At 40.3% G+C, this 14,658-nt stretch overlaps 1 protein-coding gene across 1 annotated transcript in view; it reads right to left on the reverse strand.

Moving 5' to 3' along the window:
• Positions 1-14,658, reverse strand: part of GUCY2F (guanylate cyclase 2F, retinal) — a gene marked incomplete at both ends in the record, with an annotated part of 96,479 nt that overhangs the window by 49,399 nt on the left and 32,422 nt on the right. The window contains 2 exon segments of the mRNA XM_080795565.1: positions 5,079-5,168; positions 11,155-11,286. Coding sequence (XP_080651691.1) covers positions 5,079-5,168; positions 11,155-11,286 — 222 coding nt within the window.

Consider the following 14,658-nt stretch of genomic DNA (forward strand, 5'->3'; position numbering starts at 1 on the left):
ATCACAATAACCATCTAGACTATATAGGCATATCCTTTTATCAAAATCATAGATCTATAATATAGGCATTTCAGTATATATAATAGTACTTCAAAATGCAAAATAATAACAATAGCAATAATAACCAAGTTAGAGATGAAATAATAATGGTAGAATGTTGGTAATTTTTTAAGCTGGATGATGGGCATGTGGAGTTTGGTTATATTATTCTGCTTCTTTCATATATGTTTGCTATTTTCCACAATAAAAAGTTTCTAAAAAGAAAAGAAAGATTTCCAGGATATAGCTGAAGTAGTATTTAGAAGGAATTTTCTAGCTTTAAGTGACTATATTAGAACATAAGAAAGGTTTCCAGTTTTAAGAATTAGAAAGAGCAACAAATTAAATACATAGAAAGTAGGGGTGCCTGGGTGGCTCAGTAAGTTAAGTGTCTGCCTTCAGCTCCGATCATGATCCTGGGGTCCTTGGGATGGAGCCCCATGTGTGGGGTACCCTGCTCAGTGGGAGTCTGCCTCTTCCCCCGCTCATGCTTTGCTTGCTCTCTGTCTCTCTCAAATGAATAAATAAAAAAATCTTTTAAAAAACCACAAAAAGTAGAATGAAGGAAATAGCAATATGAATCAATGAAATAGAAAGTACACATACACTAGAGAAAAATCAGCAAAACCAAAAATTGATCTTTGGGAAAGATTTTAAAAATCAATAGTCCTCTAGCAAAACTGATCGAGAGGGAAAAAAACACAAATTATCAATATCAAGAATGAAAAGGGGGCATCACTATAGATCCCAAGGCTACTTAGAAGATTGCATGAGCATATTAGGTACATCTTTGTGCCAGTCAGTTTCACAGCATATATGAAATGACAATTTTCTTTTAAGCCATAACTTACCAGAAGTGGTACAAAAGGAAATAAAAGGTTTGAATAGTCCACTATCTCTTCCAGAAATTGAACCTGTAATTTAAAATCATCACACAAAGAAAACAGTAATAGGAATCTATTTAAAGAGATTTAAGTAGAAAACTGACAAGATCAGATTCTATTTTGAAAAGACCACTTTGCAAAATGGAGAAAAGATTTGAGAGTGATAAAAGTAGATGTGGAGTAGTTAAAAGACAATTACCAGTGTTTGCCAGGGATTAGGGAGAGGGAGGTATGAATAAGTGGAGCACAGAGGATTTTTAGGGCATTGAAACTATTCTGCATGTTACTATTATGGTAGATACATGTCATTATACATTTGTCAAAGCCCACAGAAAATACAACAGCAAGAGTGAGCCCTAATGTAAACTATGGACTTTGGGTGATAATGATGTGTCAAGGTGTCCATCAGTTATGACGAATGTACCACTCTGGTTCATGATGTTGATAGTGGGGGAGGCCATGTGTGTAGTTTGGGCAGCGGGCATATGGGAACTCTGTACTTCCTATTCAATTTTGTTGTGCGCCTAAAATGGCTTTTTAGAAAATTACTCATCTTTATACAAAAAAAGAAAGATAATTGCATTAGCTCTAGTGGAAGTTGATGGTGGTTTGGAGCAGGATGGTAATAGTCAAAATAGAGGAAAAGAACATTGGAGGTTGAAGGAGCATGGAAAAATCTCTGAAAGCAAACTAACAAAGTATAATGGGCTTAAAAGACAGTGGTAAAGAACATTTTAAGAAGAAAAACATGAGGGGCGCTTGGGTGGCTCAGTGGGTTAAAGCCTCTGCCTTCGGCTCAGGTCATGATCTTGGGGTCCTGGGATCGAGCCCCGCATCGGACTCTCTGCTCAGTGGGGAGCCTGCCTCCCCGCTCTCTCTGCCTGCCTCTCTGCCTACTCGTCATCTCTACCAAATAAATAAATAAATAATCTTTTAAAAAAAAGAAGAAAAACATGAATTTATAGTGAAAACAATATACCTTATTGCATGACTTTCTGCCACAATACTTAGCTATTCGAGTGCGGGCACAGAGAAAGTCAAGACTTAAGATTGTCCAGAATCTGAATTTTGCAGATATGTTTGACCAGAAAGTGAGAAATAAAAATGTGTTCAAATGATGGCTTATGGAATCTAAAATTAACACAAAAGAAGACAAAAGAAGAGTTTGTGGGTTGGAAGAAAGCAGAGGTCAGTAGGCAGGAAGACCTGATGTAAAATACAGGCACGGGTAAAACAAAAGGAGGATACAGTTAGAGTATGATGTCTGAATCTATGATTTTGGAGGCAAATCATTTTCAGTAGCAATTAGAGATGATGACAGAGCCCAGGGTATAATAATAGCAGTGGGTGGCCAAAGTGGAATGGAAAAAAAAGGATGATTAGAGATTACATGGCAAAAAACAAAGTAACCGAGGTATTAGTTTGTAGATGGTGGTGAAGAGCATGAGCCTGGGAGATACAGCCTGATTTTCCTACATACACTTTTGCAGAAATTAAGGCCCTAAAGGGATGTTGAAAGTTACCAGTCCTTTGGCCTTCTGACTCCAACTATTTGCCTTTCAACAACATCCATCTCACTGTGCAGGGCTCCTTTCTATAGCTGGCTCACCAAGATCTGCTTTCCAGTCTGGCTCCTAGTATCCAGTCCCAACATTTTAACATCATGAAGGCACATAAGTGGTCAAGGCAGTGTTGGACACACAGTGATGGCCCAGAGGGTTCTATCTCCTGCTTTATAAAAGTACTAGAAAGGAATTGGGGCCTTTCACATGATAAATTCTGGAAAACTCTGGCCTTGTCCCTAAAGCTGAGTTGCTATCTGCACCTGACATGGCCACGTGAGTCAGTAAGGGGACATGTAAAAAGATGTTATGAGAATAATGGGAGCCAGTTTTCTCACTGTTTAAGAATGGAGTCACAGTATGGAAAGGGGAAAGGACAAAATTAACTCTGTGGCATTCAGTTATAATTAGAAGTATCACTATAAATTCATGGTTTTAGATAGATGATAGATAGATTTGAATAAAATTTAAATAGGTACATGAACATTGATATAAATAAATGAATAAATAAATAAATAGTAGAAAAGGTAAGGCTCTTTCTTACAACACCAACTGATAAACACAGAAAGAATTCTGGAGTTAGGAAATCAATGGGTACCTCTAAAACCAATATAAGACATTATGTGTTAATTAATTCAATTAAAATTTTTAAAATGTTTAAAAAAGAGAGAAAAAAAAGAAATCAATGGGTCCTAAAACTAGTGAGCAAAAGTTTGATGAAAAAGAAGATATTTACACACACTTAAAGTATCAGTTTACAGATTATGTGCTAATTACAATGGGAAAAAGACAGTAACTATACTGGAGAGATTTAGTAGATTTTGAAACCACCTAAACCAAATAATCAAAATTAACATCACAATGTGACAATTGATATTGTATGCCTCCTGATAAAAAGTACTGAAAAGCATAACATCACTTCTGTAGTATTCTGGCTAAAGATGCATAAACTAAATCTAACCATGAGGAACATGGGATAAACCCAAATTGAGAGACTATCTACCAAATCACTGACCTGAATTCTTCCAAAAATATCCAGGTGAAGAAAAAACAAAGAAAGGCTGAGAAACTGTTCCAAATGAAAGGCACTAAGGAGACATGACAACTAACTATAATACGTGATCCTGGATTGGAAACTGGCCTGGGGAAAATTAGCTATCATTTATTTTGACCATTGATAAAATTAAAATATGGACAATAGTTATATATTATTATATCAATGTTCATTTTTCCAGTTTTGATAATTATACCATAGTTACATACAAGAATGCCTTTTAAAGGAAATACACACTGATGTATTTAGAAGTTAAAGGGTGGGATGTCTACACCTTAGTTTGAAATGGTTCAGAAAAAATAATATACATAAGCTTACAGAGAATGAAAAGTAGGCAAAATGTGAACAATTCCTTAATCTGGGTAGGGTATACAGGAATTCCTTGAATTATTCTTGCAGCACTTCTATAAGTTTGAGATCATATCAAAATCAAAAATTACCCGAAAGTCATCGACACATTCTATCTTGGGTGAATACCTATCTTATTTCCCCTAAGTTTGACCCCGTTAGGCACCCGACTTTGAAGTTAGCTCTCTGTTTAGCATCCTGGATCATCAAACCAGTGTGGGATTGCCTATTCTAGCTCTGACGTTGGTCGCCCTTCTGATTTCCTCTCTCATTATTTTAGCATCAGCGCCAAGCATCAAAACCACACCTAAGAGAAATACCAAATCACAGCATCTCATCTGATCCCTGGGATACACCCTGTCCACGGTAAGCCACATATCTCCCATTTCCTCCTCTCCTTTGTTTTCTCGCTTATATAGTGCTCGGGATGTAGCAGGTGTCTGATTCACACCTGTTGGGTTGATTTGAATTTGCCTGCTTCATAGATGTGAAGAAATCCATTATTACTTTCTAAAACTCCCACTCTTCTGAGTCTGAAGGAACCAGAGACAGTCTCTGTGAATCTTTTATAGACTCAAAGCTCAAGAAGGAGCCAAGATTTTAAACAGTTTGGGTGGAATCCTCCTCATCCCTACCTTATCTACACACTGCTCCCTTAAACAAACCACCCAAGGACTCTTTAAACAAAATCGGTGGGACTTGGCAAATCACCATTTTTCTTATGCAAGTCATAATTACAAGATGACTTTCCTAGGCCTGGCAACTGGAGATTCTGAATGATTATGGGATATGTACTTAATAATAATCATAATAGCAACCATTTTACAAAGAAGTTATATGTCAGGAAATGTGCAAGATGCTATACGTGTATTATCTCTTTTAATCCTCATGCCAACCCTGGAAGTAGACATTAATATACTTCTTTTACAAGTAAGGAAAGTAAGACTCAGGGGTTTAGGTGACTTGCCTAAGTTAAAATAGCTCTTAAGTGGGTAGAGCTAGGAAGGGAATCCTTCATGTCTCTTTGACTTCAGAGTCCATACTTCTGCCATAGCATCACATGGTCATATCAAGACAGTCGCAGTATTCCCCACACTGACTTGTTAAGGGTCTTCCTAACAGCTGGTGTTAGTTACTTCGGAGAAAGGATTGGTTTTAGTGGGAATGTACATAAGCAAGGATTTCTCATGCCATTTCAAACATATCACTTGCACTGGATTTGATGGACTTAAGGTCTCCAAAACCTCCAAAGGGGAACTTTTTCAGCCACACCCAATCACCCTAGAAAGAAAAGGCAGAGAAGAGTGATGAGACTTAGTTGCCAACAGCTCTAGAGCAATGTCCCTTCCATATGAAGGGTTTAAAATCAGACCATCAACTCAAACAGGCTTTGTTCTTCCTCCATCATGCTCCACCACATGGACACACTGTATCTGAGCTAAAAATGAGGTCACGCAGGGACACCAGGGTGGCTCAGTTGGCTAAACATCAGACTCCTAATTTCGCCTCAGGTTATGAACTCAGGGTGGTGAGATCAAGCCCAGCGTCAGGCTCCATGCTCCTCGGGGAGTCTGCTTGAGTTTCTTTCTCCCTCTCCCTCTGACCCTCCCCCCAATTACTCTCTCTCTCTCTGTCCTAGTAAACAGATAGTTGATAGATAGAAAGATAGATGATAGATAAATCAAATCTTTAAAAATGAGGTCATGCAGAGAAGTGAGAGGTAAAAATTCCAGTTAACTAAAGACAGGGAAACCACAGCAGGTAGGCAGACTTCAGAAAAGGAAAGATATCACTCTCTGCAATGATTCCTTTCACTAACTGTAGAAAGTTCTAGGTCATTTCACTTATTCATAGCTAAGTGATGTAGCACTGGGTTTGCCACGATTAATGATGGTGGTTGGTGGTTGCAATTCTTACTGCCTTCAGGCATCCATGGTGGGAGATGTAATGCAGCAAATGTTTTCTGCATTTACCTTGCTCCATTTTTCTCCTGTGAGACAAGCCATTTTGGGAGCCTCTTATGCTTCAATCATAAACCAGTTGGCTTTAGTGTAGATTAAACATTTCTTATTTGGATGCACAAATGTACTACCTTAGTAATATGAGTAACCTAGACTCTTTCAGAAGTCTATTTCTGACTTTTTAAGTACAAAGCCGCTATTTCTAAGGCTGCTGTCAAGTCAAAAACAATTATTTTATTGTCTTTACTTTAACATCAGCATCTGATTGATAATTTTCTTCTCTGTTCGTAGCCTGAAGGACTAATCAGTCACCAAGCCCTACTTCGTTTCTGTCTGACCCAAATTTTTTTTAGAAAAGCAATACAAATATAGATTCCTTTTTCTCCCTGATAATAATAATGCCTTGCATTTGCACAGCGCTCTTTACCCTTCAAAGTGCTTTCACATCTCTATTACCTATAGCCTAGAGATTCCATTTCAGGCTGCACCAATTTGTCGGCAAGGAGAGATAATAAAGCAGAGAGCTCTGTGCAGTCAAATTCCAGGAAGAGAGTGTAAGCATTCTCTTATTAAGGAATATATCCAGCTGTGGCACTGCATCTGGAGACCTGCCAGAAACAAAGGCTAATAACGGGAGCTGCGGGCATCTGAGTTCCACGTCCACATTCTGGGTTAGAGGGCATCTTTGAGCCGAGGAGCTTGAAACCCTTTAACTAGGGAATGGCTCTTGGAGGTCTTTGGCAGCTGAGCAGAACTGTGCCAGCCAGGCTCAGTGCCCACAGAGTCCAGAAAGGTTAGTCCAGAATCCGCACCTGCCTGCAGCAAAATGGCCAAGCATGAAAGGCAGCCTTCCTGGTCTCTTGCTGGGAAATTCTCTGAGCCTGGTCCCAGACCAGCTGCATCACGGTCACCTGGGAACTGGTTAGAAAGGCTGAGTCTCAGGCTCCACCCCACACTTAACTTCCCTAATCATAGGAGTCAGGAGGGCCAGACCTGAGCTCGAGCTTGAAGGCTTAGCCTTCAGGGGATTTTGCCCTCTACAGGGATCAAAGCCAAGGTTTCAGCCAAAACACAAAAATTCTAACTGGGAATTCACAAAACCAGCAAACATGTGGGATATAGTGGTGGGCAATAAAGCCTTTCCAGCACCTTTGCGACCATTTTCCGTGGCCCTGGTCACTACTAGCTGTTAAGGCGCCTTTGTGCTAATTAGAAAGGGTGCTTTCCCACAAGGAACAATGAATAAACAAATCAACATGTGAGAATATAATTTTACAGCTGGTGGCAGCCGGGTGATGTTGGGTGGCAGCCCTGGTTGAAAACATACATGCATGTGCCAACGCCCTCATTTACTCTTACCTCCTCCAGATACCAGGGAACACATTCCACCGGCAGCATGGCTGGTCTGCATACCACCAACCCCTGCCTGCCAAGTGGAGCCTCTTTGTCAGGTTTGGAGTCAGGCTATAAAAGTGGAGGAGAGAACCTGAAATTGGACCTCCAAGAATATTAGTCAGAAGAAAGGAGTAACCTCAAAAACCTCCTGGGGAATAGTCAAGGTAGCATATAATCAGGTGCACATATGTTTTATTTTTCAGTGGCTATGTATGTGCATAGTCGAGTGTACACATATAAATGTAGCTATGAGAACTAAGCCCCACTGCCTTGTTTCCGAGCTAGGCTGGAGGTCAGAACCTCTCTGCCCAACCCCGCACCACTCTAGGTTAGTACTGTCTGTAATGTGAATAGTACCCTCTTAAATACGGGTGCCCTTGTGCAGTGCACAACCTGAACATCAGGACTGGCAACCCTAACTCTGCCTCTCACCAGTACCTGCTGCTGTCTTCCTGGAGTCAGCCTTATTGTAGAGAGGGGTTAGCCTCTCTCTGGCTTATTACCTTTTAGAGATCATCAAGCTGAGCCTTTTTTTTTTCCCCCAGCCAAATCATCAAATTTGAGAGCTGGAAAGGGTCTTAGGTATCCCTGTTCTAATCCCTTCGTATTTTGGTAAAGAAACTGAAGTCTAAAGAGATGAAGTGACTTGCCCAAGGTCAGAAGGCTAGGTAGTAACAGAACCAAGGTCTTCCACTTTCCACTTTCTACTTTATTGCTTTTTTCTCTCATGGCTTTCTTTGGTTTGGGGGACTTGTGTGTATTTATTTTAAGATTTAAATAGTTCTCACAAACTTTATAAGCAGATTTTTATTGAGTCTATGTGTGTCCTACTTCATGAATAATGAGGAAAAGGAAGGAAACAGGCAGGTTTTATCTTCACCACACATGCATTATTTGTTTTGTTTTTTCTTTTAAGAGAGAGAATGATAAAATACTTCATTCATCATTCACTTTTTAATTAAGAGGAAGAAACATCCAACTCTAGCCACTGAAGTTTTTAGAAGTAATTTAAAGTCCATCAGTTTTGCACTAAGGCCACGGAGCATTAACTAAGAGTCAAGAGAACTAGGTCCTGGATCTGGCTGTGCCTCAAATTCAGGGGTGGCCTCAGAGCAACCACTTCGTTGGTCTGAGCCCCAGTTTTCTAACGGACAGAGCTAGACAATTCTGTGATGAGGGTTGGTGGAAAGGAGACGGTGGGGGTGCGTGGAGACAGAGCTCTAGGAGATACAGAAGAAGGTGGGAAAATAGAAGAAAAAAGGCTCTGGGAAAGGAAGATGATGGGGAGGCTGTGCGGGGAAAGGGGTGAGAGAAAGGAGACAAAGAGGAAAACATAGGGAAAGTTTGAGAGGCAGAAGGAGTCAGAGATTAAGAGGGAGGGTAAGTTCAGTGGGTTCTCGCTGAGCCTATCAGGGTTGCATTCATGCCCATCCCACCCCTCTCCTCTAGACTGTGGCTATCAGAGCAAGACGGTGCCATGTTCCCACCAGATCTGGGGAGTTTTCTCTTCCCAGCAGTCTGCTCACCTGGCTTTCCTCTCCTCTCTCAAAGAGAATCCATGAAAGAAGGGTGGATCTTCTGGTCCGGTTGCTAAGGTAGGGCCGCATCTCTGTGTGCAATCAAAGTGGGAATCACTGACAGAAATTCCTGTCCTTTGGGGAAGCCTGTCCTTTGCTATTAGTCATCTGCTCCTCCAGGCCCATTAGCTGGAACTTGCAGATCTTCCAGTGACAATTCTTATGAAAAGCTGATTTATTTCACACAGAATCTAGATAACAAATCTTCTTTAAAACACTCCCAACAGAGGACCATTTCCGAAAGCACACTGAACCTCTTTGTTTGATCTGTTGGTTCAATTAACTTACGCTCCTTCCTACAGTCCTCTTCAGCCCTAGCCAGGCAGTTTTCCTCTTCCGAGGTTCTCCTTCACACCCTGCCATCAGCCTAATCTTGACTTCATGGTGTGGTATTATTCTCACTAACACCCTTCTTTTTGCAGATAAACGCTCCCTTTGGCCTCGACAGTTGAGAAATCCTCATGCTCTGACTGAGCAATAGTCATTATGGGAACTAACTCAACTCTCTGCCTCCTTCCAAGAGGTGGAAATATCTGACAGATTCTTATAGGCCACTTACGTACAGATGTTTATTTTTTTCCCCTTCTCAATTCTACACTATATCTTTCTGTCTCCACCAAACAAAAATACCACAACTTGATACATAAATTCTTCCACAGCATCAGAGAGTCACATAGCATATCTGAGCCAGAAGAGGCCTTCGAGATCTCTTAATCCATCCATCCCCAGCCCTGGCTACACACATAGGGAATCTTGAAAAAAAATCCAATGCCTGAGCCCACCCCATACCAACCAAATCATAGTTACTAGTGGCAGAGGCTAGGCACAGGTATGTTTTTCAGGTTTCCATGGAGATTCCAATGAGTATCCATAATTAAAAATTTGGTTCAACCCCTCATTTTACAGATAAAAAAACAAGAGACCACCCTAGGTTACTGAAATTTATTTCAGAATCTCAGCAGTGTCCATATACTCATAAAGCCATCAGTCCACTGCATTTGACATTTAAAAGCTATGTGATTATCTTGGTTTTGGTCTTTGAGAGAGTAGAGCTGTCAATTCCCCAAAACCGCAAGTTTACACTTGAAGCAAATTTCCTCTTTGAGTCAATGAGCTTCGAAGAAAGATCCGAGGTTTCCTGCTGTAAATTTAAGTCAGAGCCCTCAGGTACACTGAGCAAATATATACCATGCCAATCTTGGCGTTTTAGGCATCTGGCAATTATTTGGCCAATGGAGGAGAGCACTCACTCGGAAAATTCAATACGTTGGACAGTCAAAGAACTCATTCTGTACTGTTTTGGACTTTCTTTGTAGTTACTATTGAAGTTGAAAGTGTTTGCTGCTTTTGGAAGTATCTTCAAACAAAACAAGGAAACCACACTGAGACGGCATCACTTAGGAGGGACTAGTTTCCCTCTTACCCCTGCTTAACTCTTTCCTGCTGAGAAGAAACAGTTCATCTCTCCAGCTGTTGCAAGATTTGTTCTGGTTGCCAAATTCCAGTATCTAAGAACAAGGGGCCAGGAGTGGCCTCTTAAACTTGAAAGACAGAAACTTAAATGAAATTTAAAAAAAAAAAAGATTTCCATTTTACACAGCAGAAGGTCACCTGTTACTCCAATAGACAGCACAGGCTGAGGAAAAAAAGAAATAATTTTTAAAAGATTTCAGTAATATCAGAGGATAACAGGTATAGGAAGAACAACTAGAATTTGAAGGGAAGGGTTTGCCCAAAACTCTACACAAACTTATTTCTAGACATTCCATCACACACAGGTGACTCAGGAAGTCAGGAAGTCAGGAAGTCATTTCTTCTATTATTATACCCTATCTTCTAGAATGAATGACATGATAAACTGTATGGATCCGCCGACTTTTTTTTAAGATTTTAATTATTTTTTAATTACTTATGACAGAGAGAGATAGTGAGAGAGGGAACACAAGCAAGGGGGAGCTGGAGAGGAAGAAGCAGGCTCCCCACTGAGCAGGGAACCTGATATGGGGCTCGATCCCAGGACCCTGGGATCACGACCCAAGCCGAAGGCAGACACTTAACTGACTGAGCCACCCAGGCACCTCCTGACTATTTTTTCACATGCACAATAAATAGATGAATTTGAAAGATTAATGAAATTATAAATAAGTAGATCAGTTGCTGAGGAAAATCATTGTCCAAAGGTTAGCGAAACAAGTCCATGAGTGGATAGCAAATAAAAAACTGGAAAGATTTTCCAATAGCCTCAATATTTTTACCCAAAGACTAAGTCCTAAATTGCTGTCTCATTTTAAAAACCAAGAAGGCAGCAGATAAGATAGCTGTTGGATAGCCTACCTCATAAATGGATATGTTGGAGTTTTCATAGGTAGCTGGAGTTAGACTCCCTGAAGAAAAGGGGAGCCTTGGAGACCTTCCACTTTGGACTTCTGAGGTGATCTGGAAGCTTACACTGGTATAACTTCCTCTCTGTGAAAGGATTAGAAAAAAAAGGTTATAAACAAAACTCCCATGATTTAGGACAAAGCAATGAGCTATGGTATAGCTACTGTGCTCATTCTGGCTTTCCTTTTTCTTTTTTTTTTCCTCAGATAGTAACTATATGAGTTGAACTTTGTAAACATGAGATTAATTTGCCCATCCCCCAGCACAAGTTTTTTTAGGCTAGGTTTGTTATCATGCCTCACCTCTGTATACCATGAAAGAAAGGTAAATGTTCGCAGGTACCTCCATCTCCTAGAAAGGATTTGATCTCTGATTTGGGGGACGCTTGGGTGGCTCAGTCAGTGAAGCATCTGCCTTTGGCTCAGGTCATGACTCCAGGGTCCTGGGATCAAGTGGGGGGTCTGCTTCTCCCTCTCTTTCTGCCCCACACTTCTCCCTCTCTCACAGACTCTCTTCCTCTCTCAAATGAATAAATAAAAAAATGTTTAAAAAAGGAATCAGAAATTTGGGGGGGCAGAGAAGAACACCAGTCATAATTTAATCTGGGATCCTCACTCTATAGACAAAAATAAGAACACAAACATCTAACATTTTGGAAAAAATCAATAGCAGAACTAGCACATAATCCCACCCTCTGGCTCTCACACCTGGCTCCTTTTGTTATACCATCTTGAATTGCAGCCTTCGTTGTGCAGGCAAGATTAATGGCAGAAGGTATCCCAGAAAGCAATAAGAGAGAGTAGAGAGAGAGTAGATCGTCTGCCCATGATTTATGAGTCTGATGTTTAAACAGACCAAGTTCCTTATTCCTTGATTTGTTAACTTGTACACATAAGTCTGGTAAAAGAGGACCAGGAAGTGCACCATTGAATAACAAGTGGAAGAGTTATCTGTAATCTGTAGTAACCTTTAAAATTGACCAGCTTTATCTTCAACTAAACCAGCAGACTTATTTCATATGAAAAAAATCATAAATCAACAGGTTTTTCATATTCTTCTCCATGTCTCCAAATGTGCCTTTCTTGAAATTACAGCAATTCAGAGTTATTATTGTGTAGGCTAGCCCCCACACCCCTCAACTCTAACACCCTCATTTTACAACAAGGAAATAGAGACCTAGTGAGGGCTATAGGCTCTGGAAGAGGAACATGGATGTTACCATTCCCAGTCTTGTGTTTTTTCGAACGCACCACACTCTGTTTCACTCTTGCTTGCCAATAAAAAATGAATCTTAAGTACTTTCACATACTCTTCTCTTAGTGGTCTTTGATAAACTGAAGATAACTAGTTGATTTAGCCCCGAGTTAAGTTCATTCTATCAAGACAAGACTATCGCGAACTTCCAAGGCACTAGTAAACTATACCCAGCTCCTAATGTGTTGAAATCCCAACAGCTCGCAATTCAGACAAGATGTAAAACTTGACTATTCACATAACCCTTGTATCAACCTGAACTCTCCTCAACAGAGCGAGGCCAGGGAGGAATCTACTTCTCTTTCATTCTTTATTTTCATATCTCAGCAGGAGCACCTAGATCTGTATATTGAGACATAGACCTCTGCGTGAAGGGGCACAGGAGAAAGCAAGAGAATCTGCCAAAATCCACATACATTTGGGCTTTAGCTTTACTTTCTTCTAAAAACTTCCTTTCCTGACCTGACTTCTACTGACCTGCCAATTTTTCTAGACTGGATTAATTTTATATTCACCAAGAGTTTATACTTTCAGACATTCCATTTGGATGGAATTCTTGGCTTGGTTTCTTGACTGATTAGACACAGCCAGCTGCAACTTTGTGACCACACAGCGACTTAGGAAAATGTACACTTCCCCTACCTTTTCCTATCAGAAACTGATACAAGCCAAATGCCAAAAAGGATCTGGAGGTCAAGAACTATGTTCTAGAATAATGCCATCCTTTTCCACCAGGGCCAAAATAGTAAAAAAAAATAAAATAAACATTCCCTATAAGGCTATCAGTTCCTGTTGCTCTTCATTTTTCTCACTTATGCAGTGAAAAGTGATTATTGGTTTTGTTTTGTTTTTTCTCTCTCACTATGTCAAAATGTATGCACAAGTGAATGAAAGGATCTGTCATGATGAGCAAGATTTTAAAAACCTGGGTACTTTGTTCATCTGAAAGTAGCCCTACTCTGTTATCTTTGGTGATTTCTTGCAACGCCGTACGAAACCCAAACACATTTTGTGTCTCAGTAGGAAAGAGAGAAGGTGCAGGGGGAGCTTTTCCACACTTCACTGGACTATTTCAAGGCCTCTGCAAAGAGAGAGTTAATTCAGCCCGAAATCGATCTGTGTTTGTTGCTTTGACACTTGAGAGCCAAAACTTCGAGGCAATGGACATGAACTGAATACCACCCCAGAAGTGGGATTTTTAAAAACAGGTTTATTGCTCTTGACCACTTTAGTAAACATTGCTACGTTTGAACAATGACTTCTAATCACCTGCTTTTACTACAGATTACCCATTTCTGGATAAAATATCTTGTCATAGAAGTAACTATTTGTTTTCTCAGTATCAGGTTATCTATCAGAGCTTGCACTCCAGTATCTGCCTCTTCTGATGAAGGTGAGAAATTTCATACGAGGCATATGGGGTATGACAAATCCAGACAAATTCTATCACCCTGAGTGAGTTCCAGGGTCCTCTGGTGGCTTCAAAAATAGAGACTAACATCAGTACATCTTTATGGCATGAGGTGGAATGTAGCTATCAGCCACAATGATAATTTTGGCATTTGGCAGTACATTTCCAGGAACATGATATCAACCTTACAAAAAAAAATTGGATGACTTAGACAAATCAGAGTTAGGGTTGTAACTGAGAATTAAGCTAAACAGCTGAACATTTCATCTGATTCCAACTGCACAGAGTATTGCCATGTAATCCCATCATCACCCAGCCAACTAGTTCAAGTATACCTTTCTCTGCCACGTTTAGGCAAATGATCAGTTTGGTCACAGAGATCCTGAATTCTCAGACCTGGTATACTGGTTTAGTAAAAGTAAATATCACATGGGGACAAATAGGATGTGCTTGCATTCTCTGCTTACATCCTGCTACCACTATACTAGAATTTGGACAAGCAAATGTCTTCATTTTGGCCACATAGACTGGGCACAAAGAGACAACCTCTCCTGTTACTGCTACAGTTGACAAAACTCTTCCTCGTGTTTTCTTTTTTCCAAGCTTTTGTTTATGCTGTTTTCCTTCCCTACTGGGGTCAGGAAGGTAAATACAAATTGGTCACATAGGCTGAGTATAAGATAGTAGAGAGTGATGGCAAATGGGTCAAAATGTAGAGAGCATGCTTCTTCCGAAAAGGGCAACTACTACTGAGTCCGGAACAATTGCCATGATAATACCCAAGGCTGACA

The sequence above is a fragment of the Martes martes genome, assembly GCF_963455335.1.
Source record: "Martes martes genome assembly, chromosome: X".
Lineage (NCBI taxonomy): Eukaryota > Metazoa > Chordata > Mammalia > Carnivora > Mustelidae > Martes > Martes martes.